The sequence below is a fragment of the Rattus norvegicus genome, chromosome 9, assembly GCF_021556685.1.
Source record: "Rattus norvegicus strain SHRSP/BbbUtx chromosome 9, alternate assembly SHRSP_T2T, whole genome shotgun sequence".
Taxonomy (NCBI): domain Eukaryota; kingdom Metazoa; phylum Chordata; class Mammalia; order Rodentia; family Muridae; genus Rattus; species Rattus norvegicus.
The window spans coordinates 107,757,168-107,774,347 of NC_141542.1; the positions used below are offsets into that span (position 1 = coordinate 107,757,168).

General features: G+C 47.5%; 1 protein-coding gene across 44 annotated transcripts in view; it reads right to left on the reverse strand.

The window, feature by feature from the left end:
• Hdac4 (histone deacetylase 4) overlaps nucleotides 1-17,180 on the reverse strand; it is a 246,647-nt gene that overhangs the window by 119,061 nt on the left and 110,406 nt on the right. For all 44 annotated transcript variants that reach the window (XM_087566912.1, XM_087566919.1, XM_087566928.1 and 41 more), the window contains 1 exon segment: nucleotides 6,070-6,141. In XM_087566912.1, the coding sequence (XP_087423038.1) occupies nucleotides 6,070-6,141 (72 nt within the window).

Below are 17,180 nucleotides of genomic sequence, written 5' to 3' on the forward strand. Positions count from 1 at the left end.
GGTGGAAAAACCTTCAGAATTGGTAGCAGTCAACTTAGTCCTTGCCCATAAGTGTTAAAGTTGGTCTAGCCAGGCCCCAGGGAAACTTCTTCCCCACATACTTTGGGACCTGCTCATAACAGCAGACATCTCAAACTAACTGAGAAAGCAATCTGATTACCCTAGACTCAATGGATAAAAACGTATTGTTGGAACATTAACAACAGCCCCAGTGGTCTGGGAAGGACACCAAATCTGCACTGTCTTTGTCATGCCAGTTACATAAGGTCAATATTACATAAAAAGGCAGAATTTCGGAAGTTCCTTCTTAGCAGTCTCCAAACACTTGGTTATACATTTCACCTACAGCTGGGCCACAGTAGGAAGCACTATTGCCTAACAGGAACAGCAGAAATATTTAAAAATAGACACTTCTTGCACAGGGTGGAAGGGAGGAATAAGGGCAAACTGAAAGCCGCATTGCTGGGGTCATGGGTCTCCTCCAGCTCCCTCCCCTCAAGGAAGCAAGAACATTCAACCTTAGCTTTCTAGAAATCAACTTGACCTCACCTGACTTCAGATGGCCAAAGAGAAATGCAGCATCCTTCAAGGGCTTCCTGGATCCCTGGGGATGGAAACAGTGCAAGAGGCAACTGGAAATCTGGTGTGTGTTGGGCAGGCGTGGTGGTAGCTCAGATGTGCGCATCTAGAAGAATCTCCTGGGAGCTTGTTTTGAGTCAGCCACCTGACAACTGAATGCCCTTGGGGAAGTTACTCGGACAGCCAGTCTGTTTCCTAACCTGTGCTTCCTGAGGTACTTCCTGCAAGACTGACACTGAAGGACATGCTTGTTGTGACAAGACAAAAGTTGTCATCATTTACTCTGAGCTTCAAGGGCTGAGCCTTGAACAAGTCCTCCTGAGACCTATGGCACCTGGTGGACACACACGTGTGGACACACACTCTCTTTGGTTCAACCCAGGGAACAGAATGTTCTGTTGCCTCTTGCATTCCGCGTCCTTCAGTCACTGATGAGTCCACACCATCCAATGCTGCTGGCCTCATGTCCTTCTCTGCCCTTGCCCTCTCTCCTGCCTCTGACAGATTTTGCCTTGACTGTTCCTCTAGGCACAGCCTAGTACCACAGAAACAGGCATCTCTGGGTCCCACATGCACATGTCCCAAAGCTAAGGACAGAGCCTGGCTGCAATAACTCCTGTCTCAGGGAGGAGCAGGCCAAGAATGAGCTAACGTATGTCTTCCTGGACACAACCGAGGGCCCACCCTCCTCACTGTCTTCTTTCTCCCCATGGCACTTAGGGCCTCTGATCTTTTTTTACATTCTACACAAGTGACATACTCAAGTATCAGAAAGCAGACCATAAAACAAGCTTTCTCTAAAAGCCAAAGGCTCAGTACTTCCAACATGCTATGTATCCTAACAAAAGTCTGCTGGAAACTCACTTTCAGATTTTAAAAAATCTAAGTATCACTTTTTAGAGAACTATAAAATAACTCTCTTGTGAAACATGTTTACAATATATTGATATTAATGTTTTATAAATTAGTAAGTTACAAACATCATAAATTATAACTTATCAAGTGAAGGGGAGGTGGCCCAGGGATGAGAGAATGCATATAAGCACAGGGCAGGGAAACTGGATACGCCACAGTCAGACTGACCCAGTATCCCCATTAGCTTTCTTCTCAGTCAACAGACACAGCCCAGTTGGAAACATGGAGGAAGGGGTGTGGCCAGGGATGCTAGAGAAAGGGAGTTAAGAGAGCCCAGGTACTAAGCTCTGTACTTAGGAGGCCTTTGTGAGATGGCGCTAGCATCCCACACCTTACACTCTCTTCAAACCTGACAGGGCCACCTGCTTCTGCTCTCTGCTCTAGCCAAACATTTAGCTCCTTGTCAAGAGGCCCCATGATCTATGAGTCGGGGTTCTGGTTCCACATGGCAGCATGGGAGTCACTTAGGAACACAGGGTCCTGAGTTGGGTCCAACCAGGTGGACAGGGTATGATCCCAAAGTAATTCTTCCTTAAAGGCAACCAAGTGTTGGGAGTAGGAAAGAGTATGCAAGGCTAACACGTAGTTACTGAAAACTCACGCCCATCCAGGCTAACTGGGGTGGACAGGGCTGACAAAATCCTCTTGCATCCTGGCTGACTCACCTGAAATACCAACGCCCTGAAGCCTACAGTAACAGCTGATGATAAACACAGAATGAAAATGCTTAGAGCACAAATGATGTCACAGTGCATGAATCTGCCTTTACACACTAGTCAGTTGTCATAAATGGCAACTGAAACAAACTCTTCCTTCCTGCCCTAGCTGCCTGGAACTCTCAAATATCCATGGAAAATGCAGCCTAGTTCTCCATCCTTTCTATGACACAAACCTGGAGGTTATTCCTGAGGCAACTACACATAAAAATTTCTTTTTAAAATGAAGAAATGTGGGGAAGGGGCAGCACACAGCTGTTATGGACAGTCTAGCCATTTGTAAAATGTTTACTATGCAGGGGCAGGGCCTGAGATTAATTTCCACAAACCATGTAAGAAGTTGGGCATGGCGGCGAGTGCAGTGACTCTGCTGTGAGGGAGAGGAGAGAAGGGGACCGTGGGGCTTACCAGACTAGCTAGTCTCACCCCAGACCTCTAGGTTCCCTGTCAGGAAAAGTGGGTAGGTGCAAAAGAACATAAAACGTTGATCTTCCATCTTCACACTCACACACATGGCACATACATGAGTATCTATACACACCAGTACTCACAGTCCCATCACACACACACATGCACACACACACCAGTTATCAGTCTCGGGACACTGGGATCCATGGAACTTGGGAGCAAACGCACACAGCGAGAGAGAATTCTGCTTTGGATGGTCACTTGGGAGTGTTCAGCTCTAAAACCAAGAGCCACACCTTTCCCTGCCTCACATACGACATCCTGTTGTAGACGAGGAGCATCTCTGGTCTGCAGTAGCAGCCCAGAACTGTGAGAAGTGTAAACTACCCCATAGCCTCCCAAAAGGGAAGGTTGCTTTCTTCCTCCCTGGGCACTGGGGCGGTAAAGGATCCCAACTGGAAAACAAGTGGACAGAGCAGGAAGGGCAGGGTCTAGGCTGGGGGTGGGAGACAGAAGCTCAGACAGTCAAGAAGCTGCATTCAAAGCCTGCAGCGTTTCTGGTAAACCATGGCAGTGAAAACAAGCAGAGTGGTAGGTGAGTTGTCTAAAGAGACACAAGACCCATACAAACAAAACACACCAATACAATGCTGGGCAAGCACAGCATGTAGGGGTAAGTTAGATAGACCATGGGCACGTACAGGGACAGTGTCTCTTTAGATACTGACTGGCTCAAAAGCCAGCAGTAGCCATGGGAAACAGGGCATGGATTCAACTGCAAAGTGTTCTGAGGCACAGACATTGAAGCACCAGGACCTGGGACAAGGCAGAAATACTAATAGTCATCTGCTCAGAGAGTGCAGTCACCGGCAAAAGTCAGAGATCCCTTCCTACAGAGGAAGAATCATAGAACAGAAGCAAGGATCAATGGAGGCAGCATGCTACCTGTGAGATGCTGGTTCCCAGCAGCCATCCCAGAGTGGGTTACAGGAGTTGAACTGGATTGGGAGTCTCAGCTACTAACAGTGGCCAGGGCCTTGAAGGGCCTGGCCAGCTCTTAGGTATCCGTGTCCTATAATGGACAGACAGTGGGCTCACCAGGTAGAATAGGACTGCCATCACTTAAGCCAGAGCCCAGACAGACTGACAATGCATGGGGGGGGGAGGGGAGGGACACAACAGACAGCATCATGTCCCCAGAGAATGGAAGGGGACAGGAAAGAGGGATGGCAAGCAGCTGTATAGCCAGAAGGGGCCTTAAGAATAACTCTTCACTCAGTCCCATCAGCAACAACACAACAGAGTGGACTGAGGCCAGTCACTTGGAAAGCAGCTCTACCTCACATCTCAGCCAGTCGCTTACTCGGTTATGTGAGCACAGGGCTGTGGTGAGGGTTGGCAGGCACAAAAGATAATGCCAAGTGATCTGCTCCACACTGGGTAACCCACACCTCAGATCTCTCTGCTGGACTACTCCAGATGCCCTCACCCTTGTTGATTCCATCTACCAAGAACCTCTCATGACTCTCTCATCCTGGCCTGCCCACTGGTCTTCCTGTATCAGCTGCTTGCCTCATTTGCAACAGTGCCTGCTAGGGATACCTTCACAAAGCCTTCTGGGCTGGGCTGGAGGAACCCAGAGGCAAGGAGCAGGCCAACCAGAGGAAGAAGCCATGATGCAACAGGGACAGGAGATGGTGTCCTGGCGGGCTCAAGACAGGTCCTATTCTGCTTGCGTTCATACTGAGACCAAGGCAACATGAAAGAGGGAAAAAAATGGGACCTGAACACACCAGGCCCCGAGAGGCTGCCAGGAAGTACAAAGCAAAGAGCAGAGCAGGACTACACTAAGTTGGGGCATGGGAGGCCTGGACGGGCTGCCTTTGGGGAAATCTTCCAAAGAATGTCTCACCCTCCCAAGAAAAACTCCAATTTGAGCACTCCACCAAGACAGCAAGTGGTGGCAAAAAACAAAACAAAAAAAAAAAAAAACAAAAAACAACAAACAAAAACAAAAAACTGTCAGGGCGGCTTCCAGTCCTAGTAATTCTTGCTACAAAACAGCAGGGCTTGATTATCATTACCAGAATTTTCATGGGTTCATGAATGCAGGGCAAGGAATGGTCTAGAATTGAGATGAGACTGGCAGTGAGGAGGACTGCCTGGGCACTTTTCCTACTCAAGTGAAAGGATGTCTCCTTAGAGGAGACGCACAGTATGCTAGAAAATAGGTAAGGTTAGTACAATGGTCAGGAATACAGCACAACTAATAATGCAAGAAACAGTTAAAATGTTTCTGTTCTATAGTATAAAAATGCAACATTAAAGATATTTCACATCAACTTTCAAGGTTTTGTAGCTCAATCTTATTATTTTTGTGAGACATTTGATACTTGGTAAACGTGAAAGCATGCCCTCTATGCTACAGCTTCTCAGACACATGTCCGTACCCACTCACAGTGCTTCTATGTGAGCTTAAAGCCAGGCTGCAAGTACTCCGGCCTTCAATACTGTAAAGATGTGTTAAACATGCTAGGAAAGGAAGTTTGGCTACAGAGGTAAGAGCGGTATGGTAGCCTTTGTTGATACACCATCCTGGAGCAGAAAGAAACCAAGGTAATGGGCACAGCAAACACTGGTTCTCGAGCCATCACGTCACAGAGACATCCCATGCCATCTTCAGTACTAGTCAGTGTGACATTAAGAGATGACATTTATGGTGGAACTACTGAAAAACTGACAATATGTTTGAGCTTAGTGAGAACTCTGCTGGGAAGCATTCTCATCTGTGCCTGAAAAACAAGAAAACAAAACCAGGTACTCAGCAACCAGATTCATATAGCAACAGCAGCAGACTGGAAGCAGGTCAAGCCAGGCAACAGCACTGTAAGCCACGACCCATCCTCACACTGGACTCCCAAAGAGCAGGGTGCACTTTTCATTGCAGAAAGATGAAGGCAGAGTCTTTTCTTACAAACTATGTTTATCTATCACCTTTTCAGTCCATCAAGGCATGTAAAAACGCTATCTCATTCCACTCTAGGCAAGAAGTAGAGAACGATCTCGGAATGCCCAGACTATGGCAGTGTCAGACAAAATGATTTCAGCAAGCTATACCTGAGGGAAAGTGAAAGTCAAAACTTCTCAAAACAGTCAGACTTTAAAAGCTGGACGTGTTCATGAAATATTTAGTCCCCTGTTCCTACCTCTGCTCCGAGTTCTATGGTAAAGCCAATGGTGTGGCAGGTGGGAAGGAGAGGTAAAGCCCAGGCACCAGAGACACCTGCAATGCCATTTGAGTGAGCATCAAGTTCGGCTCCTGTCACACTGACTTCTACTTCTAAAGCGACCTGCACTGTTGGGAGCGATGCCTGCGGGACGAGAGACTGCAGCTCCTGTCATACTCCCCCAGTAAAGCAGGCCTGCACAGCACGAGTGTGCGTTGACTTACCCGTGCTGGGCATGTGGTTCACGCGGGCAGGATTCAGCAGCTCCACAGGCTGGTCTCGGCCAGAAAGTCCATCTGAGGAACAGAGGAGACACTGGCTTCAGAAATGGTGAGTTGAACAGTAAATTTTCTGCAGGCGATGGTCCCCTCCTTTTGGAGGACAGTTTCAATTACAGAACAGATTGTTTTTACTTGCCAGAAAAAATAAAAAGCTCTTTGTAGAATAATCAAAACAGCCTCCAGTTGAGATATGGTGAACTGGGATTCCTGCCTGAGGGCATCTGGTGGAGCTAGCATGGCTCTCTTATATTTGGCCTACACTGGGCTTATCAGAAGTGGGCTTCTCTGCAGAGACCACAAGCATTAAGATAAAGAATTACCCCTCTTCCAAGATAACAATGAAGGGTCTGGACTTTGACACAAACAATGCAGCCCGGCCGGCATCAGAAGGAAGCAGGGTGCGGAGTACTCCAAGAAGCTCTGGGGAATGCCTTGCCAGTGGACTTACAGATTACACAATCATTTCTTTGAAATCCATTTTTAGATCATATTCAGGAAGCAATCAGCTGGTCTGACTTGAGGCAAGAATGAGAATAGAACCCACCGACAACCAATGCCTGGCACTGGATAGATAAAAAGAGCTCCTGGTACCTGTATTCCTCAAAACACGAAGGAAAGAAGACCCACAAAACCTCACAGAACCAGACCTTTCCTTTAAAATCAGCATGTGACAAGCAGTATTAAATGTTCTGCAGTGACAGGCATTCCACTGCAGACCCTCATCAGCAGTCACCCATGAGTCATTTAAAGAAGAGCACGGTAACTTCACAGGGCAGTCATGTAGCTCCCATGGATAGAATTCCAAAGCAGAACACAAAGAGGTAACAGATCAGGGCAGGCCAAACAGGGGAGGCAATCTGTGTGTTCTCTGAGGAATTTTACCTCTGAAGACAGAAGCCTCAACCCAGGAGATCCCAAACATGCCCTTCCAAAGAAGAGAACCAGCAGCACGTAGGAAGCTATTGAATCAAGTAGCAGGCAGAATGGGACTGCTCCTCAGTCTCGTTCAGAACCAAACAAGGGTGTCAAACCGTTTCCTCCCCTCCAATAACAACCCTGCTCCTAGTTCTAGCATAGCCTTAACATTTCATAATGGCCAGAAGAAGCACACTGAGCCTATCTGCGATACTGTGGTCCATGATTCAAGGTTCATAAGGAAAACTGAGAGGTCACTGCCATACCTTATAGTCTCAAACAGTCACCCTACCACTCAGACTCCTGAAGGCTTTCTCAGGAGCACTGCCACCTGAGATACACGACAACAGGTTGTAAAGCCAACAACAGTCTCCTCAAACTTTATGACTACCCAAAAAGGAACCTCAAGGGGCAGAAAAGAGTTCCTAAGCCTTTCCTTCCTGCAAAGAAATGTGTTCACTATAGAAAGCAGTAAAATGCTCCAAAAGGTAGGCTGTGTGCACGCGTGTGTACGTATGTGTACACACACATACATACACAGGAACACACACACACACACACACACACACACACACACACACACACACACACAGGGAAAATTACACCCTGCCTTGCTCTGAGGCACCTCAGGGTTCTTCCCGTTCCTGCCACGTGTGCACCAACAGAAGACCTCCACCAGCCTCCTCGATGTCACTTTACCCGTCCATCTGGGAGAAGCCCAGGTTTACTAGCTGACCAGTTTAGAGTACTCCAACCCTGGCACAGTAAGCCAGCAGGGATGGAGACCATTTCTGGAGTATGGGCTTGAACTGGTTGGTATCTGCCCTGAGCTCTGAGGGTCTAATGACTCTGGATGACACACAATATTACCTACTGCACTCCCCAAAGAGACCTACCACATTTCCAAGTGGATGAAGCACGTGTAAGTTAGACACAGTGTCTACATTGTCATCATGTGGTGTGACTAAGTCTTGGCCCATATGCAGGATCTCTTGGCTTTTTACTGGTGTATGTCACTTAGCCTTCAGGGCATGTTTACGGAGCATACACATTAGCTGTCTCACCTCAAGCAACAATACAAGGATGAGCTAAGATGGACTCCACATAGAAGTCATACCTTAAGCCTGCCATCCTGGCCTTTCCTAGAACGGCATGTGTGCCCTGATAGCACCGACTCTTCCAGCAGCTGGGGGGTGTCTTCTCATTCAGCTCTGACACCATCTGCCTACTGTTCACACTGACACTACTGTAGAGAATGGGGAAACTTCAGGTCTAAACTATTAAATAGCTTGTTCTAGAAAACAAACAACAACAATCCCTTACATCCTAAATTACATGTCATTCTGAATACAACAGCAACAACACACCCTCACATCTTAAATCACATTCTGAATACCAAATGAAAACTTGCGTTCTCCTGCCCAATCCTGCCCAAGATGTGAGCCAAGTTTTGTCCAGCATATCCCCGGGATGTGCCACCTACTCGTTACTCAGCAGCCGTTTCTGTTACCAGAACAACTGCCACGGTACTGCCACGCCTGCATCCAAGTAGCTCTTGTTTTACTTAATAGGGGCCGGCCACAAAGCACAAGACAGTCATGTGAGCAATTCCGGCACACCAAGGAGAAGCTAAAAAGGCCTCTCCGTGCATCTCGTCATCATCACAAGAGAGTGAGCAGCACACAGCACAAATTTTGAGAGATCACACGCAGAGAAACTGCATGAGCGCTTTGTTGTGTTTCTCTACTGTATCTATTATTTGCTGTCATTCTCTTGATGGACCAGATGTGTCAGTTAAACTTTATTACTGATACATGTGCATGGGAAAACAGCACCCTCTGTGGTTCTAGCTTTCGCTGAGCATCTTGAAACACAACCTCATGGATCAGGGGGCAAGTGCCTTTGCCCTGACTTTTTCTTTTTTAATTGAGGATAAAAATGAACACCCATAATGAAGAGGTCCATGATGCCTAAAGTCCCCAGGTATAGAAGTCCCATCCCTATAGAGTTGGGCTGATGGTGAGATTGGTCTTAACTGTCATCTTGACCATCTACAATCACATGGACAGAGAATCTTAATGAGGAATTATCTAGATCCAGCTGGCCTGTTGGGATGTCCATGAGGGACCGTTTCTACTGTGAAGTGATGAAATGTACGCATCAGGATTCATGGCTGGGCCCTAACCTGTTTAAAAGGGAAGAAGGCCAGCTGTGAGCAAAGATACATTCGTTTCTCTCTGATCTGGACTGTGGATGGGTTTCGAGTAGCTGTTGACTTTCCCTCAGGGATGGAAGTATAAGAGCCAAATAAACCCTTTCTCCCAAGACTTGTTCTTAGTCCAGTTTATCACAGCAATACAGAAATGACACTGGAACAGGGATCGCTCAACATCAGCAGTGAGGAGATGTTATGAGTCGGTCTCTAGCCCTCCTGCCTCTTCCTTTACCCACTAGAACAGTGAGTGGGCTGGCAGCCACAACCCTAGAATCTCAGACTCTCCAGTGACTAGACTCTAAGTCAGACTCCAGCATGTACTGGATTTGAATGAAGAAGAACAAGGACATCCTACTGCTAGGAAGTCGCAAGGGCTTCGAGGGCCCAGTTCCAGGATTTCCACCAAAGGCCGGATCTTGTTCTTCTTTTATTGGGGAGACTGTTGCACTCTAAAAAGGGTATCCAAATCCCTAGCCCTGCGTCTTCCCTTCTCTGAGGACCAACCTCCAGATGCCTGGACCCTATCACTGATTAAGCACTACTGTGGATGCCATGTGTCCCAGGTAAGAAGTGACTCTGAGAAGAGGATCATCTGCGAACACACATCACCTCCATGGGGCGGAACCTCCCTGAGTCACCAGCAGAGCTCAGCTCAGGGATGGACTGGCTCTCCTTTGGGCTCCTTCTTCAGCTGCCCACAGTAAGCCAATACTGCATCCCATGAGCTGCCCACAGCACAATGCTTTGTTTCTTGGTTTTGTTTTGTTTTCTCATGGGAACAGCCAAGAGGTCTGAGCAGCAGTCAGCAGAATGCTATGTTGCTGCTGACATCTCACAGCTCAGCCAGCTTGCTGGTACTGTGCCCAGTACCACACCTTCCTACCCACTGTAGTTCAGCACATAGCCAGCCAATCAGGGCCCAGCATTCCTCTCTACAATCAGCCAGGGCAATAATGACCCCTGCCCTATCACATTAACAGGAATCTGTATCTGAACATCCCCCATCCCCCTCACCCCACCCCCACACACAGAGCCCAGCTGCACTGTGACTCTGTTAGGTCTCCCAGAGTTGCTTTAAAGAATTCAGTGTCAAAACTCGAGCTTCTTGGTCTTCTTCATAGGTGTCTGATATTTTCATTATAACACTTAAAATATTATTAAAACATAAAGATGTTTAAGTTGTTTACGTACTGTAAATATCTAGTTTGCTGATGCACACCAGCAATAGGCGTCCTTGGCTCTCACTAAGTCCTACCCTTCTGCTTCTCTGTTCTGCTGCTCTCAAGCTCTGCACATGGAAAGTGGCAGGCCAGCGCCCCCTTCCCCGCCATGTGCTGCTTTCCCTTCCAGCACTAGGCTGGGGCTATCAGCAAAGGGTAGTGATCAAAAACTCCTGCCTTGTCTCTCGCCTTCCAGGCAATGTTGTTTTGGCAAAAAGCTTGGCACCTGTTGTAGGTTTCTGACTGGTAACTTTTACATGCTAGTAAGTAAGCTGCCTGGTGTTTCTGGTTTGCCAAGACAGAACTCTAATTAGGTATGGTTGCTTAATGTATTTAACTTTTCTGTATCAGTCGAAAGGCAGAGAGACTCATCCTTCAATCTGAACTTTGGTGAAATTCCTTTTCTCAACTGTAGCCAATGTTCCCACAGGGAAAAGACCAGGTCAAGTTGGACAAGTTTTGAGAAAGAGAAAAAACAGCCAAAGACTGGAGACAGTAAGACGTCCATGAGACCTGAAACACTCCCCACTCTGGAGTCAAACCTTGCAGACTTCTCAGGCTCAGGGTCACCCTTCTGCCCACTGCCACTAAAAGCGAGGGAGTAACTTAATACACCAAAGCACTTAGTAGGGGGCTGGGAGGGTAAAGCTGGGGTGGCTAGAATAGTGAATGGTATGTTCTCGTCCTCTGGATACGTTTTCAAATACATGGCTAATGGGGAACCTGGTAGGAAAGGGTTAGCCACGATAATTCACAGCCTTCTTGGCCACTGAACATTTTAACCACAATCTTTGTGGCTAGATTCTCTGTAAACTGCCCCGGCCACCTTTTAGCACCACTTTAAGACAGTTTGTGTGGGCAGTTGCTAACGAAACACAGATTCTATCTTCTCAGGTTCCTCATAGGCTTTCCTTGGTTCTAATGGCCCTGTCAGGACTTGTCAGGCCATGCCCTGCCCTCATCCTCATGAGTAGACTTCAGAGGAGACAGTAAGAGCTAGACAATGAATGACTGGCTATTCCTATCACATCATATGAAGGCACTTCTATAGCACAAACATGGTATGTCCACCCAATATAGGTTGAAACCTGACTTCCAAGGTAACAGTGCTGTGTGGTGGAAGGCACTGCTCTAGGAAAACTGGCTTTTATCTCACAGGGCTGGATTAATCGGAGCACACATGGTTGCTATAAGGACAGTCTAGCTCTTCTGTCATACGTACACATCTAACTTCTACCATGTTATATGGAGTACCATGCCTTTACCAGAGAATGGCCAGATGCCAGCAGCATGTTTCTGAGCTGTCCCATTGCCTTTTATGTAAATTAGCCGAGTTTGGAGTATTCTGTTACAACAACAGAAAATCATGCTAATAGACAGACATAAAGTGCCAGCTTTCTGTGTGAGTGCTGGCCACTCATGTGACTGAGGTATATTTCACTGTTGTTAAAATACATCTTTGACCCTTATCCATTCTGTTACTTCTAGGAAATGTCACTATGTATAGGTCATACATGAAAAGTTACATGCACTTTTCTTCCCCTGCCTGCATCTCAGAAGATGTGAGCTGACAAAGAGCACCTCATGGGCAAAGGGTGGTGGGTACTGGGTCTAAGAAATCAGGCACACAGGTACAAGTGCAGGGCCAGGTCACATGTTGCCTACATGGCTTCAGGGGCTCAGGTAGTGATGAAGGACCTGGAAAAGTACCTATGTATGTAGTTCCAGGCTGGGTTCTGCCATGTGTACACAATCTCGGCCTCCAGGAGCTATGTTATATGTCTCATCTCTAAAGCAGGGTAACCACAGATCCCTCTCAGAGATTGGGGTGAACAAAGTCCCTCTTTCCTCCTTGTTGCCCTGCCCCAATCCTAGAGAGCTTAGCTCTTGCTTACACACACAGGAAATGATCCCACTCCTCTCAGATCTACCCTTGCTCCTGCTATGTGTTCCTGCCTCCTGGATCTTTACAAATGGTTTGCAAGGACACTGCTACCCAGCCACAGCCTGGCTTACTGCACAAGGGACAGCAGGAGGGACCCAGTATCACTTTACATCTGGAACCATATGGCTCTGAGAGGAAATGCAGCACACCCTGGGGTGAGAGGTTGCAGGATACAGAACTGCTGATGTTGAACTAAAACCTGACTTAATGCGAAAGTGAGGGATTCCCGAGTTAAGGATATTTGTGTTGCGTGTGTTTTTTTAAACTGGGCGACAGAACAGTTTTTTTTAAAGCAGGCTAGGACCAGCATGATGGTTCAGTAGGGAAAGACACCTGATCTGAGTTCAATCTGTGGGACCCACAAGGTAGAAGGAGTCCCACCAAGTGTGGCCTGACCTGCACACATGTTGTGGAACATGTACGAACACACACACACACACACACACACACACACACACACACACACACACACATATGCATTCATGCAAAGTAAATATTTTTAAAATGTAATAGAAAGAAATTAATTTGAAAAAATTAGGTTAGCTCTTACAGCCTAGGACAAAAAATAACAGTCATGAAGGATGGTTTGCTGAAGTGAACAAGAAGGAACGCGACGGCTGTGCCCAAGCAGCAGTGAAGGCACACCCTTCTCCTCAGTCTGCCCATGAGAACTGAGCCTGTGGGCTCGGAGGCCCTGCCACTGCTCACTGCCTCCTCACCCAGCAGCTCAGTGTGCAATCACAGACAACTAGACTCCCTGTGTGCATTCAGTGTGGCTTTACTGCATCTATTTAGATTCAGTGGCCACTACACCTTCCCTTTGGCCCATCATAAGGCCATTTGTCCCTTGGTCCTTGTGGCCACTGATTGGATCCTTCTGGCACCAAAATATGCCATTCAGCTAACTGATACAAGTCTGCCATGAATGGCTCAGAGACAGATTAACTACCAGATCCCCTCCCCAACCCACACACAGACCTATAGCCTACTAGGCTGAGTGCTCCCAGCCCCCACGTCCCTTTACTCCACAGCCCCTTCCAGGCAAGGAGGTACTGCACACCCAGCTAACACTAGGCTCAGCTTTCAATAAACCCAGCTCCTCCCTGTGTGAATTTCACTAATAGCCTTGAGTGCCCCAATCCATTAAGTTCTGCTTTTTCTTGCCACACAGGTTATTGAGAAATACCAAAGTTCTATAATAAAGCTCGCATCTGCCCATTAATAGGAATTAAACTTTAATGAGTAAGTGTCGTGAATTCCTCAGGCATGCCCAACATAGTTTATGTGTATTTATTAGAGAAAATGAAAATGGAAGAAAGACTCTCTTTCTCTAAGCGCTATTTTTCCTTTGGGGTAATCAGGCAGACATTTAAAATGTCAAGGATAACCTATGAGGTGTTCCTGCTGATTTTCCCCTAAGAATCACAGCTAGCTCCAAACCATGGTCGGGAGAGAAGGGATAGGAAGGGAGAGGAAGGGATAAGAAGGGAAGCAGTCAGGGATAATCTTTTTTTTCCATCATGTTTTGAAAAAGTGACTAAGGAGGGCTTTTCTGTTTTTAAAACAGCTATTACATGGAACACCAGTGACAATGGAAATTCTGTTGTCTGTTGGAAATTCAGCTGGAGGACAAACACTCCTGCTCTGTGGGCAGCTCTCATCTATGGAGCACCTTAACTACAGTGGCTGCCGCCTGCCTGCTAAGATCTTGGCGCTGACAGGGAGTTGGGCTCACTCACTGGACAGAGAGGATCAGGCTGCACAGTCCTAGTGGACCATCAACCTTCAGTATCTGAAGGGCAGTGCCTAGGAGTCTGGATTGCTTCCACACTGAAGGCTCTAAAACTGTTATGTACACATGGAAGTGTGATGGTGATCTGGGATTTGCCTGCAATACTCAGACAGAAAGTAAGACAGGGTGCATGAAGAAGACATGGCGGCCTTCAAGACAGGGAAGCGGGGATTACCATATAAACCTCCCTTTCCTTTTACATGTGTTTGAATTTTTTTCTTGAGCAACCAAGAATAAAGATAGGTCCTCCCTTCTTTGAACCAATACAATCTGACTACCTTGTCTTCTCTCAAATGTTCCCATGTTCTTTGGTGTGTTCTCAACTCCTTGCTGACCAATGAGTGTATGCTCTGTCTCTTGTCAGTCTATAAGCAGGTGCTGAACTTCCAGGAGGTGAAAAGAATACAACACAGAAGCCAGGACCACCTGCTTGCCTGGGCCATTCTCACAGAACTGTCCTCCCGCTGGACTTCTCTGCTAAGACTGGCTGATGTGAAGTGGTAGTAGGCAGACTGCCCCTTAACCCAGCTAACTATTCATGGCTATTTAAAGTTCTGTCTTAGTACAGGTAGCACATTTGGCTTCTGTCGTATCACCAGGAAGGCTCACTGTCTAGGACCATGTTCTCTTTAGAGCATGGTCAGTCAGATCAACTGAGACTAGCACAAAAACATGGCCTCTGCCCGGATACTCACATCACACAGAAACCTAAACCTGCATGCAAAGGGAAGGGTAGTCAGACCTGAGCCACACAGAAACCAAAACTGGTTACCACTCAGGAAATCTCTAGGAAGATATAAATGTAGAAAATGGCAGTATACACACAGCCAAGAAGCTCTAGAAACAGGAAACACACAGCATGTCCAAGAAGAAACATGTGCAGAACACTGCACACCCACAGGCAGGCATTGTCCAAGGGGAGAACAGGCCTAGCTTAGCTGAATATACAGCACATAGCCAGATGTGCCAGAGGCTCAAAGGCACTGAGTGAACCAGCAGGTGTGTGACAGAAAGGATACAAAGGAGTAGGCAGAAGAAACACCTTTGTCTGGATGGCCACCATAGCTATGTCCTAGTGTCTCCTGGCCAGGGGCAGGTGTCTTGTGGAAAGTGCTATACAGTGGCTCTCAGGGATGGGTCTGCTCTTGAGAGCAATATGATCCATCCGACCTTTATAAATGGGCTCACAGATTAGAGGACCCTAACCTAGGCAGCTCTGCAAACGGCACTAATCTCTGTGCTCAAGAACATGTCATCTACCTGGGTGCATGGTTTTAGGACAGTTTTTCTCAAATGGAGCAGGAGAAAACAACATTGGAAACAAGATACGCGTGTTTCCCAGAGTCTGTGTAACAAGTAATGGGTGATGCCTACAGAGGTTAGTGCAGCTGTACCACAGGCTCTAGAACTACCTGTGGCAGCTCTCTATACAGGCACCTTCAGTCAGGCAAGGGCATGGCACAGGGAGAGTAACTCAAGCAAAGATGCAGCCCCAGCTGTGATGCCCTCCGGGGATGGACTAACTTGCTGTCCACCTGTGGGAGCAGAAGCTGTGGTAGCCAACTCCTGTTTTCTGAAATCGCACTTCAGAGGGCTTGAGGAGCGGGGAAAGGCCACGGCCCGGGGCCTTGTAGCCTGTGAGGCTTGGGGTCAGACCTGCAGCTCCATCAGTCTTGCAGAACCACCCTCCAGCTGGACTTCCTTGTCTGTTGATCTGACCAAGACTGGCTGATATGAGAAGATAGGTTGACTAATATATAGGGAAGACCATGATCTGAATTCAGCCAGCGCCTAGGCTAGCTCCTCCCTAAGGTGCTCCACCCCACAAATGCCAAAGCAACCGACTCCCTGAGAAGGGCAAGTGAGCAAGCGAACCTACTTTATGGATGAACCTGCCTCCAAACACCGTCCCCACTGTTGAACATCACAGATCAGCTAAAGGTGTCTGTGGTTACGTGTCAGGGAGCCGAAAACAGGCACATGTTAACGAGAAGCTCAAAGGAATGAGTCACTAATCCACAACAATAAACTCTAACCAGCCATCAGAGAGAGTCAGAGGGCTCACCCTGCGGCTGAACAGTGCTGAGCCTTTTACCCACCCTCCGAGAGCTCTGCCTGCCCTGCAGTGCTCTTGGCATTCTTGCTGATATATATTATGTGCCTTTGAGAAAGACTGGTTTGTCTTGGATGCCAGGAGAGAGAAGGCTAGCACGGAGGGCAGGGCAGCAAGTGCTGAAGAGGTGGACTGACCAATGTGGGGTCCAAGAGCATTCTCCCCTCTACCAGAAGGGCAATGTGGGTTCAAAGACTTTCCCTCCTAGAATTTTGTAGAATTAATATTTGCTCCAATTCATTAAAAAGATATTTTCTTTTTCTAGGCTGGATCTTACAGAATCTCCCTAGTACTGAGCCTACGTCTTGAATCAGGGGTGTCCCAAGTCAGGCTCCTGCTCTCACCAGTTAGGTGCTGTCTAAGTGCTTCCTCACCTGAGCTTAGTCCTCCAGGTGGAAGAGAAGGGGAAAGGACAGTTACCTTGTCTCCCGTTTGTGCTGACCAGGTAGCAGACCAACTTCCCATGCAGCACCTAGCTCACTGGTCTGCGCGCAGGGCATCGAGCACAGGGTGCATGGCATCACTTGGCCAGGAATGCACTCACATAGTGTGTTCCCCTGGCTGGCTGAGCAGCTGGCAGGGTTTGAAGGTTTGGCAAATACGAGTCCTGGCACCCCAAACTCCCAACAGCCAAAAGCTCTAATAAATGGACTGTGTGGTATTTGTGCTGGAGACGAAACCATTACGGCTTTAGACAAAAGCTCATGAGAGACATGTGTGAGCTGATGGCCTCTAAGCAGTCATGTAAAGCACACCTTGGGCATAAGCACACCTTGGGCACGTAGAAAGAAAGCACTCTCCAGGAGTAGGAAACCACAGGCCGAGGATGGAACATAGCACTGTATGTCTGGAAG